The 24,161-nt window shown below is 33.8% G+C and overlaps 3 protein-coding genes across 7 annotated transcripts in view; 2 read left to right on the top strand and 1 right to left on the bottom strand.

The window, feature by feature from the left end:
- The window catches only part of LOC109538342 (potassium channel subfamily K member 18), a 147,746-nt gene extending 143,391 nt beyond the window's left edge, over positions 1-4,355 (top strand). For all 4 annotated transcript variants that reach the window (XM_019905546.2, XM_019905544.2, XM_019905543.2 and 1 more), the window contains 3 exons: positions 1,186-1,368; positions 1,422-1,542; positions 3,842-4,355. In XM_019905546.2, the coding sequence (XP_019761105.1) occupies positions 1,186-1,368; positions 1,422-1,542; positions 3,842-4,277 (740 nt within the window). In that variant the 3' untranslated portion in view covers positions 4,278-4,355. The remainder of the gene's footprint in view (positions 1-1,185; positions 1,369-1,421; positions 1,543-3,841) is intronic.
- Positions 4,356-6,379: 2,024 nt separating this feature from the next.
- Positions 6,380-17,106, top strand: LOC109538271 (kelch-like protein 18). Its single transcript, XM_019905436.2, has 11 exons — positions 6,380-6,708; positions 7,436-7,566; positions 7,654-7,794; positions 7,877-8,065; positions 9,714-9,884; positions 10,687-10,820; positions 13,378-13,600; positions 13,682-13,848; positions 16,146-16,257; positions 16,481-16,588; positions 16,751-17,106. The coding sequence occupies exons 1-11, from the start codon at positions 6,514-6,516 to the stop codon at positions 16,977-16,979; spliced, it is 1,800 nt and encodes a 599-aa protein (XP_019760995.1). The 5' UTR covers positions 6,380-6,513; the 3' UTR covers positions 16,980-17,106.
- A 3,129-nt stretch (positions 17,107-20,235) lies between these two features.
- LOC109538274 (activating signal cointegrator 1 complex subunit 2) overlaps positions 20,236-24,161 on the bottom strand; it is a 7,374-nt gene continuing 3,448 nt past the window's right edge. For both annotated transcript variants that reach the window (XM_019905439.2, XM_019905438.2), the window contains exons 4-13: positions 22,742-22,948; positions 22,241-22,452; positions 21,974-22,159; positions 21,752-21,898; positions 21,435-21,688; positions 21,130-21,291; positions 20,986-21,073; positions 20,762-20,927; positions 20,552-20,705; positions 20,236-20,489 (exon numbers count right to left, since the gene is read on the bottom strand). In XM_019905439.2, coding sequence (XP_019760998.1) covers positions 20,350-20,489; positions 20,552-20,705; positions 20,762-20,927; positions 20,986-21,073; positions 21,130-21,291; positions 21,435-21,688; positions 21,752-21,898; positions 21,974-22,159; positions 22,241-22,452; positions 22,742-22,948 — 1,716 coding nt within the window. In that variant the 3' untranslated portion in view covers positions 20,236-20,349. The remainder of the gene's footprint in view (positions 20,490-20,551; positions 20,706-20,761; positions 20,928-20,985; positions 21,074-21,129; positions 21,292-21,434; positions 21,689-21,751; positions 21,899-21,973; positions 22,160-22,240; positions 22,453-22,741; positions 22,949-24,161) is intronic.

Genomic DNA, 24,161 nt, shown 5'->3' with positions numbered 1-24,161 from the left:
ATGGGAAAAAAATTATTTATTAAAAAAACCAAACAAAGCAAATGATGAAAATTGAATAGGAAAATTACATACATATGCTTAATTGGATTATTTTAACAAAACCGCGCCCTCTGACAGTTTGATTATTAATGGAAATAATTAATTTGAAAAGGGTTTGAACAGATCACCAAAATCATTTCCGATAAATTTGAATATCTAAATTAGGAACATTCACTCCAGAGGTCTCTCATCGCTTACAGTTAAATACCCTCAAGAATCTCTGCATTGGATGAAATACAAAAAATACAGGATTGTTTGAGCAATTTTAAAATGGTGTTTGTAGTTTTGTTTTTCTAATTTTATTGATTTTTTTTACTCTCTTAGACATTCGCCTATTTACTTGGCACTCTCCTACTTACCACACAGTTTTCTCCATTCTCTCTTTTTTTCTCGCAACTAGTCAAACAATGGAATGTAAACTGTTGGTACTTCACATTAAACCGTATTGTTTTCTATACATAGACTTATTCAAATTAGCAATTCAGCGGATAAACTTGATCGGGAATCTAATTAAAGTAAAAGTTGTAATCACCACACATCACAAACTTTACCAGAATAAATATTTAAAAAATTAAATAAATATAATAAATGATATAAAGGCGAGAAAGGCTTTACATGACAGTTAAAGTACTTTAGGTATATGTGCTGGCCGACAAGAATGTAATTTAAAGGAAGAGATTTTAAACATTTGGATGCCGATCCTTAACTTTGATTCAGATAAACATTTCTTTTCACATTTTAGTCATTTTTTAGTACATTTTACACATGAGCACTCAGTGAATGTCTTGTCGGAAAATTATATTGATAAACTTTTTTCCTGCATCTTTTCATGTTAGTACTTCAGTTTCTGAGAGAATTCAAATGGTTGTATTTATTGTTATCTGTTAAAGGGACACATGTACAATCCTTATACAATCGCCAAAAATATTCTCTAGGGTTTCACGTATTTGATTTGTATTTGATCAAGTATTTGAAAACAATCATCCAGTTACCTTTCTTCAGTTTCATCAAAATGTATAGAAAGGAAAACTAGTAGAGTTTCAGTCAAACTTTTTCGATATTTTGAACATAGGAGCTAATTTTCCTTATGTTCAGATTCCCTCTACATGAAAATGTATTTGCAATCTTGCAATTTTTTGTTATTAGATTCAGCCTCGATCCAGCTAGCATCCACACACAGCACTCCAAATCATGTGAGTTTCCAAGCAAACCACACTAATCATTGCGTGGAACGACATGAAGTTCCGAAACGTGCCATTTTGGCCACTGTAAGAGCGAATCATACCAGAGGTAGAGGCAGACATGGACCTGTGCGCCAAATATTGGCAGGTAAGCATTATTTTTGTATTTAGAAAGTTCGCATGAACACATTTTCGTTTCAGATCCAAACTGTCCCACACACCGGCACAATCACGGAAGTCCATTGAGAAATTCTTCCATAGTTGGCATTTCGACCGATATTGAGCTGGATGAGGTGGAGGAAAGTGATGAAAATGATCAAGGGTATGTGAAATAGGGACCAGATAGATATGAACTTGAAGATTTTTTTTAGTCCCGGATTAAAAAATATCACAAACCTTTCTTAATTTTTTTCATTATAACTTATAATTAATGGTCCAAAGTTTTCTAAATAAGAACGCAGGGTGAAATGAATATAATAAACTTGGTATAACATTTAAGCAAAATTTCGACAATCCCTAATTTTCTCTGTTTAACTAAGCCTGAATAGGCATACTTACACGAAAAAGTGACAAATAGCCGATACAAATACCAGCTCCCCTTTAACAAAATAGAAGGATCAAACTTTATTTGACCAGTTAACACGTTAATCTATTAAAATAGTAGGTACTAAAAATTGAAAATTGTATTATTAATTTTGTCGGCACTTTTTCTAACGTGGAAAAACTGTAGTCAATTTCAAATAATTTTCCTTTAAGTTGTAAAGGTTTATTAGCTTGAATTAGTTTAAAATAGTTGATAATTTATTGATTTTCAAAACTTTTGCTCAGCTTGTGCGTTTAGGAAACGGAAAAGAGCATTCACTAGAAATAGAATGTGTACTTGCTACAATTTTTTATTTGAAAAATATATTTTAAAATAGAAATCGAATAATAATAAATAAGGAAAATTTGAACGTTTTTTTTCCAATTAAAACGTAAATATCGTTGTTGAAATGAGATTATATCTTAAAAAGCTACTAAAAATAAATCTCAAAAGTCCACTACCTTCAAAATGTATATTTTATGGGTAATTAATTATTGTTAGGTAATTGTAATTGTAAAATTGACCCTTATGCGGGCGAAACCTACTTTTGTTATTGTGAAAATGTTTGTTATCAGCATCCAAAGTGTTGAAGATTGTTATCTGATGAATCCCGCGATTTTAAATCAGTTTCTCTTATCCCAAACAAAACCAAGGTGTTTTCCAATCAATAACATCCTTAGCAGTTTAACTATAAAATCCGATTATCAAACACTTGCTTGTTCTACACGTAAAAGTGAAAAATCAAATATCATGAATGAAAATAAAATGTTACTTGAGCTCGAAATATTTAATCTGCAACTTTGAAGGTATTTTTAAAGACTGCATCTAGCAGCAGTTAGTAATAAGACAGACTCTTAAAAAAAGTATTTTTAAAGTCTTGTTTAAAGTCAATTTCAGATTTAAATATACATTGAACAGTTTGCCTAAAATATGTATAAAAACCTGAAATGTTAGGGACTATAAGTAAAAGAATAGTGATATTACTTCGGTAATATGGTATCTTTCTTTGGAAATCATCTTACGCTCAGATACTTTAAGAAGCTTTTTATTTGATTTTTGGTAATCATATTTTAATGGCAATTTTGTTAACTATGTACCTACATTCTAAACGAATCCAATGTTGTCTTTTTATTTATTAGATATGTGCTCTACATATTAAAAATCAAGTTTCATAACAAGGAAGCCCAATGTTTCAATAGTATAAAACGGGTAAATCAACTCACTTACAAAATATCTATTTTACATTTTTTATTCATTCAAAATAAATCATCAATCCGGCTAATTCGCATATGGTGATCCTGCAGTCCTAACAGCTTTCTCGTCAAATACTCGTCAGACTGTTTAATTGCTTCAAGTATTACCAGCTTTCCTATGATGTAAATGAATCGGTAAGTTCGAAAACCGTACAAGTGCCTTAACTTTTTTAACTAAAATGGTAGGTACCCATTATGTTTTTGTCCGAAAATTTATTGCTATGAATAAAACCCCAAATCAAGAGGACGGCGACTTTTCTGTGCATACTAATACTCCAATTCAAAATTAATTCCTGGGTTTTAGTCATTTATTGTCTCTATTTATCAATTAAAATACGTTTCGGTGTATTTTTCCACCATCATCAGTTTTTATGGGTAGCGTTTTGCAGGTAGCGTCAGCATTTTGAAGGCATCAAAAAAATGTATGCCAAGGCTTAAAGCAGCAACAACGCTACCCATAAAAACTGATGATGGTGGAAAAATACACCGAAACGTATTTTAATTGATAAATAGAGACAATAAATGACTAAAACCCAGGAATTAATTTTGAATTGGAATTGAAACACAGTCAGGAAAGTATATACATACTAATACTATTAAATACATGGTTTCAAAGTTTATAGGTTTTTATTCAGTATCTCAAAATAACTTTTTAGGACTTGTATGGTTTTCGAACTCAGCGATTCAATTATTTTCTTGTATGTGTACTTATATCGTTACTTTACATTTACTTCCAATGCCAAATTGAATTTTTGTTGGCAACTTTTTACACAGATTTGTTTCAGGCAATGTGCTCAGCACGACACACCATCTCGAATTCCTTTAATCTGGAGACCTCCGGACAAAAACGGTACCTCTCCTCTGCCTGTAGCAGAAGAAATCAGCACATCATCCCACCTACCACCAGTGCCTGTTTTCCTCGTAGTGTTTATCTTTTTTTCGTATATAGGCATCGGGGCGGCGTGTTTTGCTAACACGGATACCTGGACGTTTCTGGACGCAGTGTACTTTTGCTTTCTTGCCCTCACCACCATTGGTGTGGGAGACAAACTACCTACCATTCATCAAAACGATGTCGAAGGACAGTTACATATTTTTGCTTGTTGTATCTATATTTTCATGGGACTGGTTGTACTGGCTATGTGTTTCAGTTTGGTTCAAGAGGAATTGACAATAAAATGTAGGCAGCTTGCCAATAGTTTGGGGTTCGGTAGGGAGTAGTAATCTCCATTTTACTGTGATCTCGTATCGACTTGAATACGAAACATATTAAATTGATCGTATCTGTAAATAGAAAAATGTGTTTTATTTATATATGTTCCCTCATATAACAGGATTCCCACAGACCTAATAAAGTATATTTCAGCCTGATTCAATTATTCTGCATAAAAGAATCTTTAAAGCAAAGAAAATAAATGTACATTCATATAATATATACCTATGTACAAGTAGATGACTACTTCTATAGGATGCTTGTGCTGCCTGGGTATCCTGAGGATAAGCCTAGACATGTAATTACTATGTACAGGGTTATTGATTGAACTTTGGCCACCCCGTTTTTGCATCTAACTTGAAATTTAGAGAAAAATATTAAATACGAAAGTTGTAGATATTAACGTCTAGTTTATTTTAAGATAATACCAATTGATACAGGGTGTCTCAATTTCAAGTGGCAGACCAAACTTACGTTTTTTTAAATGGAATGCCGCACTTTCTATTGCATATTCGAACTATTCGCACAATTCTAGGCCCACTCGATATAAATGTTCTATAATGATTTTCAACTGTTTTTGAGTTAATAACCAATATTGATTGAACTTTGGCCACCCCGTTTTTGCATCTAATTTGAAATTGAGAGAAAAAGCATACAATACATACATACAATATATCATACAATATAGTTATTCAATACAGAAGTTGTAGATACGAACGTCTAGTTTATTTTGAGATAATACCTTACTTAATACATTTTTTTAAACAGAATTTAAACAGAACACTTTTTATTTCAAAATCGAACTATACGCAAAATTCCATTGATCTTCAACTGTTTTTGAGTTAATAACCATTTAAATATTCGGGCATTCCATTTATAAAAAATTGAGTTTGATCAGGCACTTGAATTTGAGACACCCTGTAGCAATTGTTATTAACTTAAAATAAACTAGATGTCAAAATCTACAACTTTTATATATGATATTTTGCTGTAAATTTCAAATTAGCTGCAAAAACGGGGTGGCCAAAGTTCGATCAATATCGTTAATTAACTCAAAAACAGTTGAAAATCGCTATAGAACATTTATATGGAATGGCCATAGAATTTTAGAAATAGCTCGAATATCCAATAAAAAGTACGGCCTTCCATTTAAAAAAGGGCAATTTGGTCTGCCAATTTGAGACACCCTGTATCAATTTGTATTATATTAAAATAAACTATCTTTTCTCGAAATTTCAATTTAGATGCATAAACGAGGTAGCCAAAGTTCAATCAAAATTGATTATTAACTCAAAAACAGTTGAAAATCATTATAGAACATTTATATCGAGTAGGCCTAGAATCGTGCGAATAGTTCGAGTACGCAATAAAAAGTACGGCATTCCATTTAAAAAAAGTTAAGTTGGGTCTGCCACTTGAATTTGAGACACCCTGTATCAATTGTCATTATCTTAAAATAAACTAGACGTTAGTATCTACAACTTTTGTATTTAAGATTTTTCTCTAAATTTAAAAAATAACCCTGTACTATGTATTATGTGTTACACTTAATTAAATTAAATTAAATTAAATAAACTCAAAATATTAATAATTTTATTTACAGTTATTAATTTACAGGGTAATAAAGCCACAAAAATGCAAAAAATCGCGGTTGCGAAGGAATTACCGCCATTAAACTCTATTACGAAATTAAACAATTAGGTAAAATTATATACAAACAATATATGGTTGCCAAATAAACAACTACTTCAATAGAACAAGCAATTCAGATCACACTTTTCACAAGAATCAACATCGGACAGTAGATGACTATCATTTTTCTGTTAATTTTGTATCGTTTGAACACCCTGTACATCACCGGTTTCTCAAAACAAAGCATTATTTGAATTATATTGCATGCTTTAAACAATATAACATTTAAATATAAATGAGTTATTTTGCCATTGATTCTTGAAGAAACAGACGAATACTAACTTAAAAAAATAAAACAAATATTGTTGCCCTTATTAAATATTTAAATGTTAGGTGCTTGCCGCCACGTTGTCACATGTAGCGGCAAGTAGTCAGTAAATGATCATTCGCATTCCACTTCCGGTTGACAACTGTCATTTAAAAATCACATAACCTAATAGAAAAACACAGTTTCTCAAAAATACACACAAGATAATTTGTTTAATTTTTTGCAACTGCTTACAAACAACTACTTATCAATAATAAGTACCAGACCTTTCATTTAATGGTAAAATGGATTGGAACCTAAGGTACGACATACACAGCGACAATGAAGGTGAATTGTGTAAGGCTGGTCCAACCACCCGAAATGTATTAGAAATGAACAGTGAAAATTCGATATTTCAACAAAACGATCTGTTTCCATCGGCCTTTCCATTTATGGCTGATATAAGGAGACAAGGAAAATTGTGCGACGTTGTCTTGAAGGTAATTTAACATCAAGTACATTTCATGTAGAAAAGCACTTATATAACTTCTAGTGCACCTTGAAAATCACAATACATATTATTATGTGACAACAAAATTGCATTTTAGTTCTTGTTAAGTAAACAACCAGTATTATTCAATCATTGTTGGAATTTTAAATAAACAATTAATAGCTAACATATTCATCGTTTATTTTCACGTTTTTTATTGTCTCGGTGGTAAGTGGTTGAACTCTTCTTATGTTTTCTCAGTATACTATTTACAAGTTATCTGTTAAGATGGTTTTTTGTTCAATAAACAGTGACATGTGAAAACACAAATTAGCTTGACAATTTTGCTTCCTACTGCCTCATGTATTGTACTTTCTTGAATTTTGTCTACTAAGTTTAGGTGTTCTCAAATTTTTGATGAATGCCAATTCCTTGTTACATTTAAAGACTATGAAACACGTATTACCTACAAACGTAATATTACATATTTGAAACGAATATGTGCTGAAATATTGCAGTCGGTTGTAGTGTACTAAAATTCATTTTTTAAAGAGCTTATTATTAACGTTGGTGATTAAAATTTATGAAATTGTTGGTTTTTTGCACGTGTTTATTTCAAATTAAAATTCTGTTCTCAATAATGTATTTATAAGTTCTCGCATGAAGTAGGGTCATTTGTGTGTAATGCTAAACAAAACTAGTACTAGCAGTTATTAGTAATTGTATTTTGTTAAAAGGTGGAAGGTCAGCAATTTAGTGCCCACAAAATAGTACTTGCCGCTACTATTCCATATTTTCATGCTATGTTCATGAATGATATGGTAGAGTCCCGCAACAAGGAAATTGAAATTAAATGTATTGATGCCATGTAAGTATTGATTGGATGACATATACATTTTTAAGTGCAGATTTATGTTTTTATTATCCATAAATTTAACTGGTCTTTGCATTTCAGTGCTCTAGAAGCTTTGGTCAACTTCGCTTATACCGGAAAAGTAGTGTTGGATAAGAACAATGTGCAAAGCATTATGATTGGCGCATCGTATCTACAGTTGAATAAAGTGAGGGATGCTTGTGCCAATTATTTATTACAGAGGTACGATGGAATTAACATCTTAACTTAGGAAAGAACTGAAAATTATATTTGAATTTGTATTACTTTCTAACTTTATTTTTAGAATTCACCCTCAAAACGCGTTAGGGTTTCGTCACTTTGCAGAATCGCTCGGATCATCGACTTTCGCAGACTCCGCGGAAAAGTACATAGAATGGTATTTTCATGAGGTATCACAAAATGAAGAGTACTTGAACTTATCGGTAACAGAAATTAAGGAACTGTTGATGAAGAGCGAACTCAGAGTTGACAAGTAAGTTATCTGAATTGCTGATAAATATTATTGTTTTCTGATAATTAGTGAATAATTCAAAATTTCGCTAGATATTTAGTTTCTAACGTTTTTATTATTATGATTTCATTAAGGCGAGTCATTAGTGAGCAGACCTTTTCTTCTCTAATCAAAATAATATCGAATAAGATAGATAATTGAGTAGCGAGATTTTGCGTTCGAGAGTCGTACGTACCCTGTAATTAAAATAGGGAATAAATATTTCGCATTCACGTCGTAAGCAACGGTCCGAAATTTTGTTTTTCTTATTTTCGGAAGTGTGGGATTTTTTCCGAAGCCCTGGGGTCGTTTTTGTTTAAAGTGGAACATATATTTTGTGCACACTTGTCCATGTATTAAGCAGATAGACGCAGCTTTCAAACATTTTTCAACTTAATTTTCTTTTAAGTGCACACGTAGTGCGAGTACGTAAAAAAAAGCGCAGTTGAGGTTTGTCGCATTTCCGGTCCATTTTTTCCCACAACATCTCAGCGTCGAGTTGTCGCAAGATTCAGCCGTTGTCGAAGTTTATTTTTTATTTTTTTGCGCGTCTTCTGTTACTTGTGAAGTAAGTGACAATAAATTAAAGTGAATAATTTGTAGCTAGAAGTAGTCTTCACTATTTTAAGAACGTACTACTTTAAAAGGCATATCTCTTGCGAATTCGATTTTGTGGCATCCACCAACTTGTCCAATGTTTTTCACGCTATTCACCCTGTGTCAATATATTTTTAGCGCTTGTTCTTCTACTTGGGAAAAAAGGAGAGGCGCCACATTAACGCGAATAATTTGGAGGTCAAATTAGTATTCACTATTTTAGGGTATTACCACAGTATTACTTCCCTGAATTGCGTTACTTTTTGCGGTACAAGGTTTTGGCGCATCCACCAACCTGTCCAATATACAGGAACATGTGTCAATATTTCTGGTGGTTTGGAATACTCAACCCTTTGCCGATTAGGGCGAAGAAAAGGCCTAAATTATCCAACTATTCACATGTTTCATTCTCTAATCTAAATTCAAAATTTTATGCCAGTCTATGCAGTAGCACTATTTTCCGCTAAAACTTCACTATTATGCTTATTTCTCTCAGTCCCTAATTTACCTCCTATATCTTAAGGGCAATGTACGAAGAGGCATAAACAAAAGTGAACATTCTGTAGTGTGTGTTGTGATCTTAGTGTTCTAGAACTAGTTGAACAACGTGGCATCTCTCTTGTGCATTAATCTTTATTTGGCATTCACCAATTTGTCCAATATACACGTGTAGATCCGTAACTCCCATTTCGAAAAAGTAATATTCAGAATTACCTGCACTAGTAATTCGAGCAGTGAAAGAGGAGATAACATAAGTACGCTAGAGGGTTGTATTATAATTTGATACAAAAAACAACAAAATTTGAGATTCGGCGGTATTCATTAGAAGCCACTTTCGAGGCGATAACCGCAAAAACTACCTAAAGGTTGCAACATGCGGCATAACCAACTTTTACAGCAACCTTTAATGCAGCAAATTTTAAGTGTAGATGTGGTAGCATAAACGACGCGCTTGAGTTTCGTAGCAGTAAATTTATGGTCGATTTTTTTACATATTTTTTTTGTATAAACCTTGTTTCTGTTTAAATTTCAGTGAAGAGCAAGTGTTTGAGGCATGCATGCGATGGGTTAAACACAATGTGGAAAAACGAAAAGATTTCCTGCCGGAGCTCCTATCGCTAGTACGTTTACCACTTTTATCGCCATTGTACATCACTGATCGCGTTCGAAATGAAGAACACATTAGGTATTCCATCCAGTGCAGGTAAGAATTTACTTAACTCAAACTACAGTCTCTTGTGAAAATTGGATTGGATTAGTTTATATTTCAGGCATTATTTATAATTAAAAATTACTGAGACGTTCTTTAAGCGGGATAAAATATAATAATAGCACATACCTTATCTCTCAAATGACAGTTGGCTAAGTGATCAAATTAAAAGTGGTGTGCTGTGCATAAATTGAAAAATGAGGAGATCCAAACAGTGAAGTTTCCAATAATCTACTTTAGGATATAAAAACAGTTTGTTAACACGTTTTTTGAGAAAAATATTAATATTGTGGAGTTCTCATATGGAAAGTCACAATAACATGGAAATCTGCAACGATTAGCTGGTCAAGGCAGGTGACTGCTTGAAAAAAGTTATCTCCACAATATTTACAGTTTTCTCCAAAAATTGTTTTAATTTTTAAAGTTACCTTGTTCTTGCTGTTTGTCGTTTACTCGATATTGTTTTTTATTTCATACGTTACGGTCGTGAATAGTTTAACTTTGAAACGGTTTAGAGTATTTTTTTTAATTATTTTATTTATCTACGAACCACGACTCCTACGAGACGATGGAAAGGCCTTTCCATTAATTCGAGGAATTAATTTATTATCATTCAACTTCAACTAAATCTATATTGAGCTTAGCTAAGACGTTGATTGGAATTATTAGTAGTACTGTGGAATTGAGTTATAGGAAACTTAGAGTTTTGTTTTTGCTGCTTTCTGAGTCAATTAATTAGCTTCAATCCTGTATTGTAAAACGTTATTTTAATAATATTCGAGGCTATTTTTTACAGGGATTTAGTAGATGAGGCTTTAACATTCCATCTTATACCTGAAAGAAGACCACTCATCCAGTCATTCCGAACAGAACCAAGGGTGTGTGACATTAAAGGTTACATTTACGTTGTCGGGGGTTTAAATCGGCATGGTAAGTGTGACTGAGTCTCTGACTGTCATGAGATTTTTTTTATTTGATATAAAACATTCATTCATTCGATCGGCCGGACGTACCGCTCGGTCGATCGTTTTACAAGCATTATTTGTTCTTGTCTTTACCTGCAGAAGAACAACGCGACAGAACCGCGATGCGCTAAAAACTCTAATGTGAATGCGGTAAATGGTAAACGCGCGGAAAATGCGCTGGAAATTCGTCGCAATCCATCCCTGGTCGTTTTTTCGCAACTGGTCTAGGGGAATCGTGGCACACTGTTGACGGTTTACTTTTTAGTATATTGAAAATATTCAGGTTTGGGATTCTTAGCTATTCAGTCGAGAGAACGTTCGAGGCCGCAAAAGGAGCGTTACTGTCGTGTTTATGCGATTATGTGGCGTCTTGGCCTAACGCGGCGCGGACGCGTCTAATGCACCACAAACGCAACAACAACGATCTTTTTGCGGGTATTACCTCGAACGTTCTTTCGAGTGAATAGTCTAGAATCTAAAATCTGCATATTTTCAGTGTACCAAAACGTAAACCATGTGTGCCACAATTTCCTTAGATCTTTCTTCGAAAAATCGACTAGGGATGGAATACCATGAATATCTAGCCGGAATCCAGTCTCCTGGACGCCTACTGTGTTCCACGTCCACGAAAAACGATTTCAGTATTCTAATCTCCGATAGTACCTGGCCTTTCCCTCTTGTGCTATTTATTTTTGGCGCATCCACCAACGCAGGGACCACGCTATAATTCCGCCGCTGAGAATACGAGCGAAAGTACAAGAATGTACCACACAACCTATACTGAAATTATGTTAAAAGAGAGGAGGCAGCCGGTGTGTACACATTGAAGAAACTCCAATCAAGAGATTTTGTTTTGTAATGAAGTGTGTATTTATTTTAATCAAGGGTAAATGATGTAATTTGACCCTTGAATATTAAATATGGCCAAGCGCTTTCGACACAAAGTCATCATCAGAGCCGTTGAAAAACACAAAAGTAACAGTTAGCACCCCCGGGGAATGTCGTGCATATGAATGAAATAAAAAGATGGAAACTTACTTGTCGAAACGTAAGCGTACATCCCCAATAGTGGCAAACGGCACATGCCAATCACTAGTGAGACAGTGATGAACACCGAGAAAGAAACTAACAATTAAATGCAACAGAAGTCAAAAATTAAAAATCTTTGTCTGGTCGAAATGTACAGTCAGGCGACCAGTCCAACATTAACCGAATATTCTAGAATTTAAAAACCAACTGAAATATCTAAGAAAACGAAATACGAACGAAAATTGGATGTGCTCAGGTTCCTTGCTGCCAGGAACAATTATTCACCCTCTACCTTCCTTAATATCGATGGTCAGGAAGAGGCTGATAGTTGCCGAGGCTTCAGGTGGACTTTTTGACTCCACTGGTCCCAGTTCCTATTTTAACTGGGCTCGACTTCACACAGTGTTTCTTGGTGCATTTCAAAGGTCTTGAGCATTTTCATATTACATTAAGGTCTAACAGCAGCTTGGCAAGTGTTTGATGTCGGAATAAGGATGTCATTGGCACGTTGGACAGGAGCGGAATATCGAGCGGACCGAAGTGTGTCTTATGTTGGCAAGACAATCAGAAAATTGGGGACCCGAGTTAAGGAGCATCTAAGGTGCCCCGACAAATCAAATTTTGGACATCATGTGCCGTTTTCTGGGCATATTTTTACACCTGAAGTCAATGCAAAGATTTTGCACAACGTCCATATTTAAGGAGCCCGCTAGAGTTGTCCCTTCAGTCATTACTTAATTTAATTTTCAGTTCAGTTAATCTTTCAATATTAGTCTCCTCTAAGTTTTAATTTTGAAAAATTGTTGAGAAATTTAAGTTTTCAGTTTACCTCTTTCGGCCTTCTCTGTTTTACCATAATAATCTGTCAGTTTAATTTTAATTTTCATTAATCGGGTCGTGTTGAGTGTGTGACTATTAATTGCTGTTTTGTCATTCTTGAAGTTGTTTAATTCAATTATCCTCGCTATGCCAGGAATCAACATTTTACACATACCGTGAAGAATCTGCAATACCTTTTTCGTTCGTCTAAGATAATTTAGTTGTTTTTAGTGTTTTTATAATTCTGGAATATTCGCTGAGTGTTGGTGCCCTCACTCGTCATTTACCCTTGATAAAAATACACACTTCATTACAAAGCAAAATATTTGAATTGAATATTAAAAGAACCTGTTAATATAGGCTTAATTTTGCAGTCTTTATACTACTATTAGTATTTTAAACGGTTAGTTGTTTTATTGTGTTTGTAAATGTGGCGGTAGATTGTAGGTAAAATAAAGCGGGATTGTCTATTTTGTTTTGTGAAACAAACGGAACTCAATATGATCTAGTTAGCTGTTATTATGTTTTGTTTGCATTTGGTGGATTCGTTCGGCTATTCTTGTCATGTTTTTTGATCGTATCGTTGATTTCTTGAATTGTGCGTTAGGTTTTTCAATACATTATATTTTATATTGTCTTTTACAAATGGTAATATCCATTATTGAATAATTTAGGTGATTCCTTGTCCACTGTGGAATACTACGATCCAAAGACCGAACAGTGGACAATGGCCCCCCAAATGTCAATGATGAGATCTCGATTGGGCGTAGCTGTGATAAACCATAAGTTGTATGCTTTTGGCGGGTATAACGGCCGAGATAGACTGTCTAGTGTGGAGGTATACGATGCTTTACAGAAAAAATGGACCACAGTAACACCAATGATTTGCAAGAGAAGGTACTGGTAAAATTTTACTAAGTTACTGTATTAGGAGACTAATTAATGTTTAAAAAATCTTATTTTATAATTTTTTCTTAGTGCTTTAGGTGCGACGGCATTAGGTGATGTAATCTACGTTTGCGGAGGTTATGACGGCGTAACGTCGTTAAATTCTATCGAAAGGTATCATCCAAGTACAAATTCGTGGTGTTCATTAGCACCTATGAACAAATCTAGAAGCGCTGGCGCTGTTATTGCGTGTCAAGGTAAGTAATCAGTTTAATTTTTACAGTTGTACACCTTGAGGAAAAGAGTTATTCATAAAATTGTGAATTTTGCTTAAACCACTTTTTTGGGAATGGAACAATCACGTTCATATAAATATTTGAGAAAAAAGTGTTAACTGTGGATCTAGACTTTTGTTGTCAAACATCATACAATTTGAAAATATTTCATTTATAGTTTTTAAATCATGCTCCTCAAAACTTAAAATGGATGAGATAAGACAAAGAGTTGAGGAGACTAAAATCGTCAAATATTCAACATAATGAACCAGTGTATTGCAAACAAATTAATTTTTCTGACGTGATTGCGGAAAGGATATGTTTAAGGGCGATTCTACATGCTAAAATAATGGTAGTCGGTCATGTAACAAAAATTCGAAATCTGAATATTACAGAAATATAAGTGGCAGCTAATCAAATATTTAACTGAACCATTTCAATTTAAATAATTCAATAATTGAACAGTAATACAATACTTACTATAAATTGTCAAAATTGGCACATTGTAAAACTAGTCGACTTGATTTGCTGCTATTCCAATTAAATACAAGGCCACTGGGTTGAAGTAATAAAAACTTTATTGTTGATTTGCTCCTAAACGAAGAGGTTTTTCGAGTCGTATGGAGAGCATTTTTTGTCTAGTATTTTCTAATCTTGGATCTAAATTTGGATTACAGGTATAATGACATCTAGTAGAAAAGTTAAAGTAAAAACAATTTTTAATCAGAAAGGTAGACATCACTATGACATAACTGTGTACCGGTTTTGAATTTGATGCGAGAAGAAATGTCCACAATAGGTCAAAAATGAAAAGAAACAAATTAGTTTGATGCGCTGTTTTTATTTTCTTTTTTTTTCTACCATTATTTTCGCATGTAGAATCACCCTTAAAAATTTCCTCACGCATTTTCCGAGCATCCTGTATATCATATCCTACATTGTTTCATTGACTTTCCAGACAATGATGACCAAGAAATTAAATTTTTTGAAACCCGTAAGTGTTAACGTTACGAGCTGCTACCATACTGCAGGAATGATTTTTATTGAATGTGCAAATAGGGAATATTGAATAAAATTGACTAAATTAATGACCATGACGTTTTTGGATGTAAAATATGCTCTTAAAGCCTCGCAGGTAAAAACCATCAAATCACAAGATAATAACTCATACAAATGAGTGATACATATACAACGTGAGCAGGAAAAATAAAAGTCCCTTGAATTTTTTTAACCACGATGAATATTTTCGGAAAACTCTTAGACCTATCGATTTAACTTGGTGGATTGCTTAAACTTGCGATTTCGGTGGTGCGACTGCGTCTCGCTGCTGATTGCAAATTACTCCTTTAATGTACTTTGCACATCTTCTGGTTTCGAGTCCAGACAAAAACTTATACCATTTTCATATCCGTTGAATGTTCTCTATCACCATGCAGCCGGAAATTGCTCCAGTCTTCACACTCAAGGGACACACCCTGTAGTTGAACCGATTTGTGAAAGTATGTATTTATTTTAAGAGACATAAATACACACAGAGAGCACAGTTAGAATAAAAAAGAAGAGTGCAATAGAAAAAACTTGAACTTATTTACTTGTGGATTAATATTATAACCCTCCAGATCTTGTCAAATTTGGGAAAATTGCTTTAAATTTTAATGTTTTTAAGCCAACTTTTCCTTCGCACATATCGGAAATTTAAGGAAATTTGTTCCAGGTCTTCCTGTCTCCTTCGCGATAAGTGATAGAACAAAATCAAACTGATCAGGATTCAACAGCAATAATTCTCTGAACTTGTTCTCGTCTAGGTTTAAACATGTATAAGAAGATTGAAATAACCTTCTTCTGGACGACTTTGGAATATAGCATGTGTCTCATTTTTTTTTTGTTCTGAAGTCGTTTTTTAACCAATTGCTCTTCTTTTAACTCCTCTTCTTTTAACAAAATAAGGGTAAAACGTTCAACGTCGTCTAGCTTTTGAGCACTTTTGCTCAAAGATATCTCACGAACTAATATCTTGGGGTTGTTCAGAGAAGATCTGTTGCGGCTATAGACGCATCACCCAAACACCGAGTCAAAGTCGCCGATCTCACCACCGAAACCGCACCCTTAGAAGTCGGGGCACACGTTCACTTAATATAAATTTTAAAAATTTGATGGGTCCTAACGGTTTTTGAAATAGACGTGGTTAAAAATGACTAAGTCCCATTTTTTTTCGCGCACCCTGTATATTCCCAACAAATCTTGCAAAGTGATTTATATAACATATAAGATTATTACAGGTTACATATATGCGCTTGGTGGGCATGATGGATTATCAATTTTCGATTCTGTAGAGAGATATAATCCAACTACTAACACCTGGATTGAGGCTCCACCGATGCTCACAAAAAGGTAAGTAGTAAATAATGTTACTGTTAAAATATATATTTGGTATGGATTATTTTCAAAGATTTATTGGAACGATTAGCTAGTCATCCTGAACATAACAAAATACAAATATTTAAATGTTTCTCAATTATTTCCTCTTGAAAGGAACCTTCAGTTTAAAGAACAGGTCTCTATTCATACTTACTGTGTGTAAACGCGCGAATTTATTGTAATTTTTTAATTACAGATGTCGTTTGGGAGTTGCCGTTTTAGGAGGTAAACTTTATGCATGTGGCGGATATGATGGAAGTTCGTTTTTGCGAACTGTGGAAATGTTTTGCCCTAGAGCGAACAAGTAAGTTACTTTGTCTAGATTACAGTAGTGTACTATCAATTAACCCTGTTTCGTTAAATCATTTATTTTAAATGTAATACTCCAGGTATCCAAGGCGGCTTTTTTTACTTTTTACCAATTTTACTCTGGTGTGCGCGAGTAATTTTTATTATTTTATGTTAGGTGGACGTATGTCGCCCCAATGAATGCACAGCGAAGTCGTGTGGCTTTAACGGCCAATATGGGTAAGTTGTGGGCAGTGGGAGGTTATGATGGTATTACCAACCTTATAACGGTGGAAATTTATGATCCAAAGAAGGATACATGGGAATATGCGCCGGATATGATAGCACATGAGGGTGGGGTAGGTTTAGGGGTAATATCAGTTCCTTGCGAAAAAACCGAGGACTGAGCCGTGTGATTTTTAATATAGATATATATGTGCTAAAAAGTAATTTCGTCTAAGTTTAACTTAGTCAGAAAACATTGAAGCTAATTAGCGAAAAACAGTTATTATTAAAGTCGGTTTTTTAACTTAACATTTAATTTATTGTCACAAGAATGAAGATTTGCAAGAGTAACATGATTCTATATTGTTGACTGATAAATGCAGTCTAGTTAATTTAACATTAAATTATATTGAAAGCATTTCTGAACAACTTGGTTCTGCCGACTTAATATTTGTTAAATTTAATAATTCCGCCTCAGTTGGAAACAATGTTAATGTCATCCCTTCTGTCATTGAGAGAGGGTGATGACACACGTTTTCTGGCAACCATTGCATGAATATTACAGTCCACGAAGTATCGTGCTTCAGTAGAAGCTTTTACCTATTATAGTTTTACGATCGCTATTTGGTCATCCATTCGTGAGTTCAAAGTCCAGACGCCCCCTAGTGGCTAAAATTATAACTACAAGTTAAGTAGTAATTTGACACTTTTTAGCAATTTGACACTAGCAATTTGACATTTGACACTTGTTTTGGTGACATTGGTGTTTACATCTGATTGTGTTTTGTTCTAATCAACTTTTGCAAGATTTTAAAGAAATGTAAACAGATGTGAAGTATTGTTTTATGTTATAAATGTCATCAATCTCGTCGTCTGTCACTCGACAACGAGTAATTTGACGTTTCGCGGCGCAACCATCGGTCGTTGAACTCACGAATACAATTAGCAGCAAAAGCAACTGATTGAGTCAAGCAATTGCTAGTTTACAAACATTTTGATTTTGTTGTAATTTCTAGTTGATTGTGTTTGAAATGGCGCTTTGAACTCTATGAAGAAAATATTTAGACAGAAATTACGATGTTGTTTTGTAAAATGCATGTTTAATTTTTGTTGCCTTTCGGCATTAACTCTATTAATTGTTTAATAATAAGATGGATGTCACGCAATTAGAGCAGGAATTTCTTATTTAAATAACGGAGACAAAGATAAGTCGCGAAACACTCTCAAAGAACAACATATAATAAAAACCAAGTCTAATTCCAACTAGAATGGAAGCAAGGATGTGCTTATTCCTGAAGAAAATAAACCGTTCATTGATAATGTACACAACTCGAAGCCTTTCTTGCTTCAAATGAATCTTGGTTGCAGCTTCCAAAATGTAACTCATTCTTGAGGCGACTTCTGCATCAGACAAATAAAGTTTCGTAATAAAATTCAACTTCGCGCGCATTCTGTTTGCCACTAAATTAAAATCTAAAGATGAAAGAGAAGAAATCGAACGGAATTTTTTTGAAAAACTAAAATCCGAACTAGATGATTATATTGGATTCAGTCAAGTCATTAGGGTGATTGTACAGTTGAAAAAAATTATAGTAGGGCATAATTTCTTATTGAACTTTCTTCACACAATTGACAAGTTTTTGACTCCATTTCCACACGATTATTTGAATTTTAAGGACGTGGTTAAGTCGTTATTCCCAGCAGTATATGACAAAGACATTGGTAGTTCAGAACACTTTAAATCGATAATATAATCTACATTATTACGGCAATTACTTCACACTTACAACACACAAAGTTCATCTTCTTGTGTGCGATCGAGGCAGGTGGCCAAGGATATGATGTAAATGGTAGCAAAGAACAAGAGGCTGGGGACGACTCTTTTATAACAGGCCTTAGCTTTTTGGCGATGTGGAAACATTTAGGCGAACAACATAATTTGACTTTGACTTAGTGACCTGATCCGGCTCGAAGAATCAAAATGTTTGACTCAATCAGTTGTTTTGCTGCTAATTGTATGGATGACCAAATAGTGATCGTTGTAATGAAACTAGATAAAAGCTTGAGTATCGTACCCACTCAATAAACTGAGGCGGAAATATTTAATTTACCAATATTTCTGACTTCTATCACTTTAAAAAGTATTCGGTTCTTATTGGAACTATTTTAGTATTTACATAAGCACCAAACTTATTTTTAATTCGTTCAAATTATCTACATATTTTTATGCGTAAAATAGTAACTGCAAATTGTTCCTTATTATAATATTTGTAAATTACCACATATTGTATGCACATTATTAAATCCAACATTATTCGAATTTAGGATTAATTGTGCAATATTAAAAGCTTGCTAGTCAATTAAGCTTATTGAGCATACGAGTTTAAAGACTGTAAATTTGCCATTTTTGTTTGTAATATTTAAATTTGCATGGTTTCGTTCTCGAAGAGTTGTCCTATTGTGTATTTTACAAGTGTATATATTGAATTGAGAGAGGTATCAAGTATCAATATCAGCAGAAATTATTTCTTTTTCCTATAACGAGCTATCAAAAACATACATCGATTAGGAACTTGCTTTAAATTTATTTTTCTTGGTGGTATTGTAATTGGTGTTTACTTCGTACCTACACGAAGCAAATGTTTGTATTGCGTTTACAAACATTTTGTGCAATTGAGAGGATCTACTGTATATATTGTTTTTTCCTTTTTTTCTATTATATATAGGTACCTTTTGGTTACGTGGTAATAAGGTTACTTATGACTATAGTCTAATGAATAACTGCCGATAATGATTCATACACCTTTTAGGATAAAAATTAAAAATATTATAATAATTAAATTACATAAAAAAATTACATTATTGTATATATTTACTGATTACTCATGATTCTCAATTAATGTCGGTAGTTTTCTACTTTAAATGTGTGTTTGATTTATATGCAGTTAGCAATAACAAAACGTTACTGAGTGCATCATACAAATCTAACTTTACGATGTAAAATAGACATGGTTTGAGTTTCTCAAAATTCTTGCTGATACGGATACTTGAAAGTAAGATGATGTATTTAAAACACACATACCATAATTAAATGCTTATTTTTAATAAATTATTTTCACCATTTTATTTCGAACACCAAAACAGGTGAGTCATATTGATACCACATACACACACTCATGAAGCAGTCAGCATTCAATTAATTGCAAACTGATCGTACGAAACCGCTTTTATCCTCGTTTGAATCTAAATGTCTGTACTATAACTATCGGCCGACGGATTTTGAACCAAGTTGTGGTATATTCAGTTGTGCGTAGTCAATATGAATGTAGAAGTAACAAAGCCGTAGCTTTACTAAACTTATATTGAGCCACGCAGATATTAACATGATTTGTTTAAAATTGTGAAGCTGAGTTTAAAGGTGGAAAGGAAACATCAAAGTAAAATACAAGCACATGATACAAATGTATTAAAAATGGATAAAAATTGACTTGTGATTCAACAACTAGTTACTTTTCCAAAGTTACTTTGGTAAGTTTTTAAACAAAAATAAATTCATGAAGGTACCATTCCTCTGGTTCTTTTCCACTGAGCCCCACCTTTTCTATTGTGGTTAGCCCGGCTAGATTTATTGGCAGCTTTTTTCTGTCTATTGAGAAGCGTGTTTTTATCCTGTCCTTGTCCCTTCGGTTTACCTAAATTTAAAAAAACCGATGGATAGTGCTCGAAAAGCAACATTTGCGTTTGAATAACTTACCAACAACGTCCCCTTTTGGTTTTAATTGTGAAGTGCTACCACTGGCCCCTGCTTGTCCAGTTCTATATCTAGCTTCTCGTCTTGCCCTTATTACAGCCGGGTCCTCACAGAAGTTAAATCTATTTCGGTCCGCCGAATGTTCATTAGTTTCCTCCTAAAGGTATGGAATATTAAGGAAGCCCTTTTTTACTTCTGCTTCTACTCCCTTACCTCTGATTCTTCGTCTTCGCTCTCGGATTCTTTGCGTCTGCCCTGTCTATTAGGATTAAAAGCCTGCAACTCCTCTCCTACCGGATTATCTGCTACCGGTATTGCAACATCGTCGTTAAACCGATCATCATATTCATCATCATACATGTGTTCGTAGTTGTATTGGCTGAAGAATTAATTATCATAAAAGTTTACATTTAGACGTTTAAATTTTAATTTCTTACATTCCTTCCAGCACCAGATTCTTGATTGCTTTGATATCAGTTTTATCATTTAATAGTTTTAGTGCATCGTCGTATTCAGGTTTTTTGCCTAACGAATTGTATTTAGATTATAGAGTTGAAAAAACACCGCACAATTGTTTTCACCTGTATAAGCCAGGACGGGTTTCTCCGGTTCGGGCTCTGCCGGTATTCTAATTCCATCAAACGGAATTTCTGATAAATGCGGAGGTAAATTGTCTTCCAAAATTGCATTTATGACATCGGTTGTATTAAAATTATATGATTCAAGACACTGCAACACAAAACCTAAAAGATATTTTTTAGTTAAGCAAACTTCAACCATTAAGTACACTTATTGAAATTAATAAGTCAACGTATCACAAGCAGGTAATGATAAACGGTGCAAATGCTTTGAATACACCAATGCATATTGCGTCTACAGCACATACCATCTCCTAAATGTGGAAACATATCCATAATACTTTGAATTTTTTGATCAATTTCACTCTCGGGTAGTTCTGTGAGGCCTCTTGAAGGACCAGGTTGAGCAATATCCTCTTCTGGCTCTTCTGGAACTACCGGGATGAATTCTTTGAACACACTTTCTATAGTTTTCTTCTTTAATTCGGTTAGTTCTTGCAATTTTTTATTCCGCGGTAATTTTATTATGCATGAAACAATGAAATCGGTCTGAGTGGAATCACTGAATATTTATTTAAGGAATAGCTAAAAGCGTTCACATTGATAGTTTCTTAAAAAAGGATACATTTCGCAACAACTCTCAAACATTTCGTTCTGAGATGCGACATTGTGTGCGGCATTATAATCACAGATAAAATAATCGTCTTCTAATGCTGTTGTCAACAGTCTTATATAATTCTCTATGATTGGTTCTTGTTTGTCACTGTCACCCCTAAAAATTATTTTTTACTCTATTTTTTGTTCAAGTTTGTTTTCGAACCGCATCCAGTAAATTGCGTGCACTTACGTATGTTTCAGAGCTTCATCCAAACAGTTCGACACAAACAAATGAAATGTTTCAATAAATTCAGTACGCCCCAAGTTAATTTCTTGAATAACCATTTTGAACAGGTTCTCTTGAGTGTGTGCTTCTTCTCTTTCATCTAATAGTTCATATAAATCTCGGTATATATTTACATATATATAGGGAAGCCTAAAATAGTTAAATAAACGTTTCGACCAAATACACACTTATGCAACAAAGTGAACTGTTAGGAAAAGTGTCTTTACTTACCTGAATGGAAAGTTCTTCTGCGTCGCGATTTCTATGCTGGGTTTGAAGAAAGTAAATAATACCTGTGACGTGATAACAGAACACAACAAATAGTTAACAACTGAATAAACCCAAGATAGGCTGAAAATAGCCGGTCTTTTTTCGATGGAAATAGGAACAGCTTCCACCGATTCATCAAATCCACAGACCTGGCCGCCAATCATTTCTAATATCTGAAGTTGCAACAGTGCTAATTGATAAAAATATTCACATCAAAATTATATTATTTTAACAACCTACTGCCAGTAGCCACTGTATTAAAGACCGGTGTCTTCAACTGCGAATAAATTTACCTTCCAGATAATTATTGTTGTGGTAATCAATAGGTTAAAGTAACCCAAAAATAAAATACTGGCCTCTAGAATTTAATAGAATTTTGAACTATTTAATGTTTTTTTTATGCAACACCCCGTTTGTATCTCTTACTTTAATAGTAACTCAAACTAAATAAACTTTACTTACAATAAGGTTTTGCTCTATGAAAAAATCCACTTCTTTAGTAAGATACTCCACTTCGGTAGCATCATTAAAATAGATATCTACTGTTTCATTTACAAATTCTAAATCACTATCTTGATATAAGACAGCTAGAGTTATCACAATGGGAAGATTGATGAGCTTTCGTTCTTTTAATTTGGCCAGTCCAAATGATTGGGACATATATTCTGTCTGAAAATAAAAAATATATACAGGATGATTCACGTTTAATCTTGAAAACTTTAAGAATCGATAGAACAGGTAAGAATGTTATACATATAATGATGATATAAAATGTTCCCTTAATTTGCATCTTTTCGGAGATAGACGTCGATGAAATTAGATTTCGCCCCACTTTTGCTTCAAAGTAGCAAATTTATTTCGGTAAAGTCCTGTCGGTGGATAAAGCGGTTAAACATTATTTTTAACCAATAGCAGTTTACCAATCAAACCCAAACTAACAAAACAAGGATACTTATCCAAATACCTACAAAACGTTTCTACAAAAGTACAAATAAAATACAGATTTGACAAAAGCACGATATCTTTCGCAACTCGACAAACAGCGTGGACGCCATGTCGTCTTGTTATCTTGTGGAATAGTGGAAGCTTCAATCAGTAAAAAGTGGTAGTGATTTTCTTTAAGGTAAGCATCTTGCTAAGCATAATATTTGCACTTGGATAATTACAAATAATGATACCAAGCAAATGACGTTTTAAGTGTTAGGAGATAAAGATGAAAATAAAAAATCAACAGGAGCGGATTGGTGATGAAAAATAAAATAAATCTGTCTGTAATCAAGATATATACAAAAAAAAACAATACAGGGTGTCCCACCGGGAACCGCCGCGATCGATATCTGACAAACTGTAATTACGAGAAATTTGAAAATTGAACAGTATGCCGAAGTCATTGGGGGCAAGCGATCTAAAATATTTTCAAAATGGCCACACTTTCGGTTATACCGGAAGTAGATATCAACTTTCTTATTTTAAATAGAACACCCTATATATTATTACATTTTAAAATTCTACTCCAAATTCTAAATATATTTCATGTGTAATATCCTATACCCAAGTCTAACTGTTTTTGATATTTAGAAATGTTTTCCGGGCTTTGAAGCCGTGGTCCATGGAAATTTATTCCTGACGTTTCGTCCACAACTGCGGTGGACATTATCAAAGGCGATGAGGCAGTGGGCGAAGTGATCTCCCGTGCTTATCGACTAAGACTGATTCAACTACTGCAGAACTCATGCGTGGGGAGTAGGCGGGGCTTCAAATGTATATCAAATGTTTTGGCGCACACCCTGTTTGCCGCAAAACGCGCTTCCAATCTGGATTGAGTGCCGTAATTTCTTTTCTGTTAAAGTTGTTTTGGTGTTTAAATATTTCGATGGCCTCT

This window comes from Dendroctonus ponderosae, unplaced genomic scaffold (assembly GCF_020466585.1).
Source record: "Dendroctonus ponderosae isolate FM_Combo_2020 unplaced genomic scaffold, Dpon_F_20191213v2 Dpon_F_20191213_2, whole genome shotgun sequence".
Lineage (NCBI taxonomy): Eukaryota > Metazoa > Arthropoda > Insecta > Coleoptera > Curculionidae > Dendroctonus > Dendroctonus ponderosae.
This window is presented reverse-complemented; position numbering and strand designations above follow the sequence as displayed.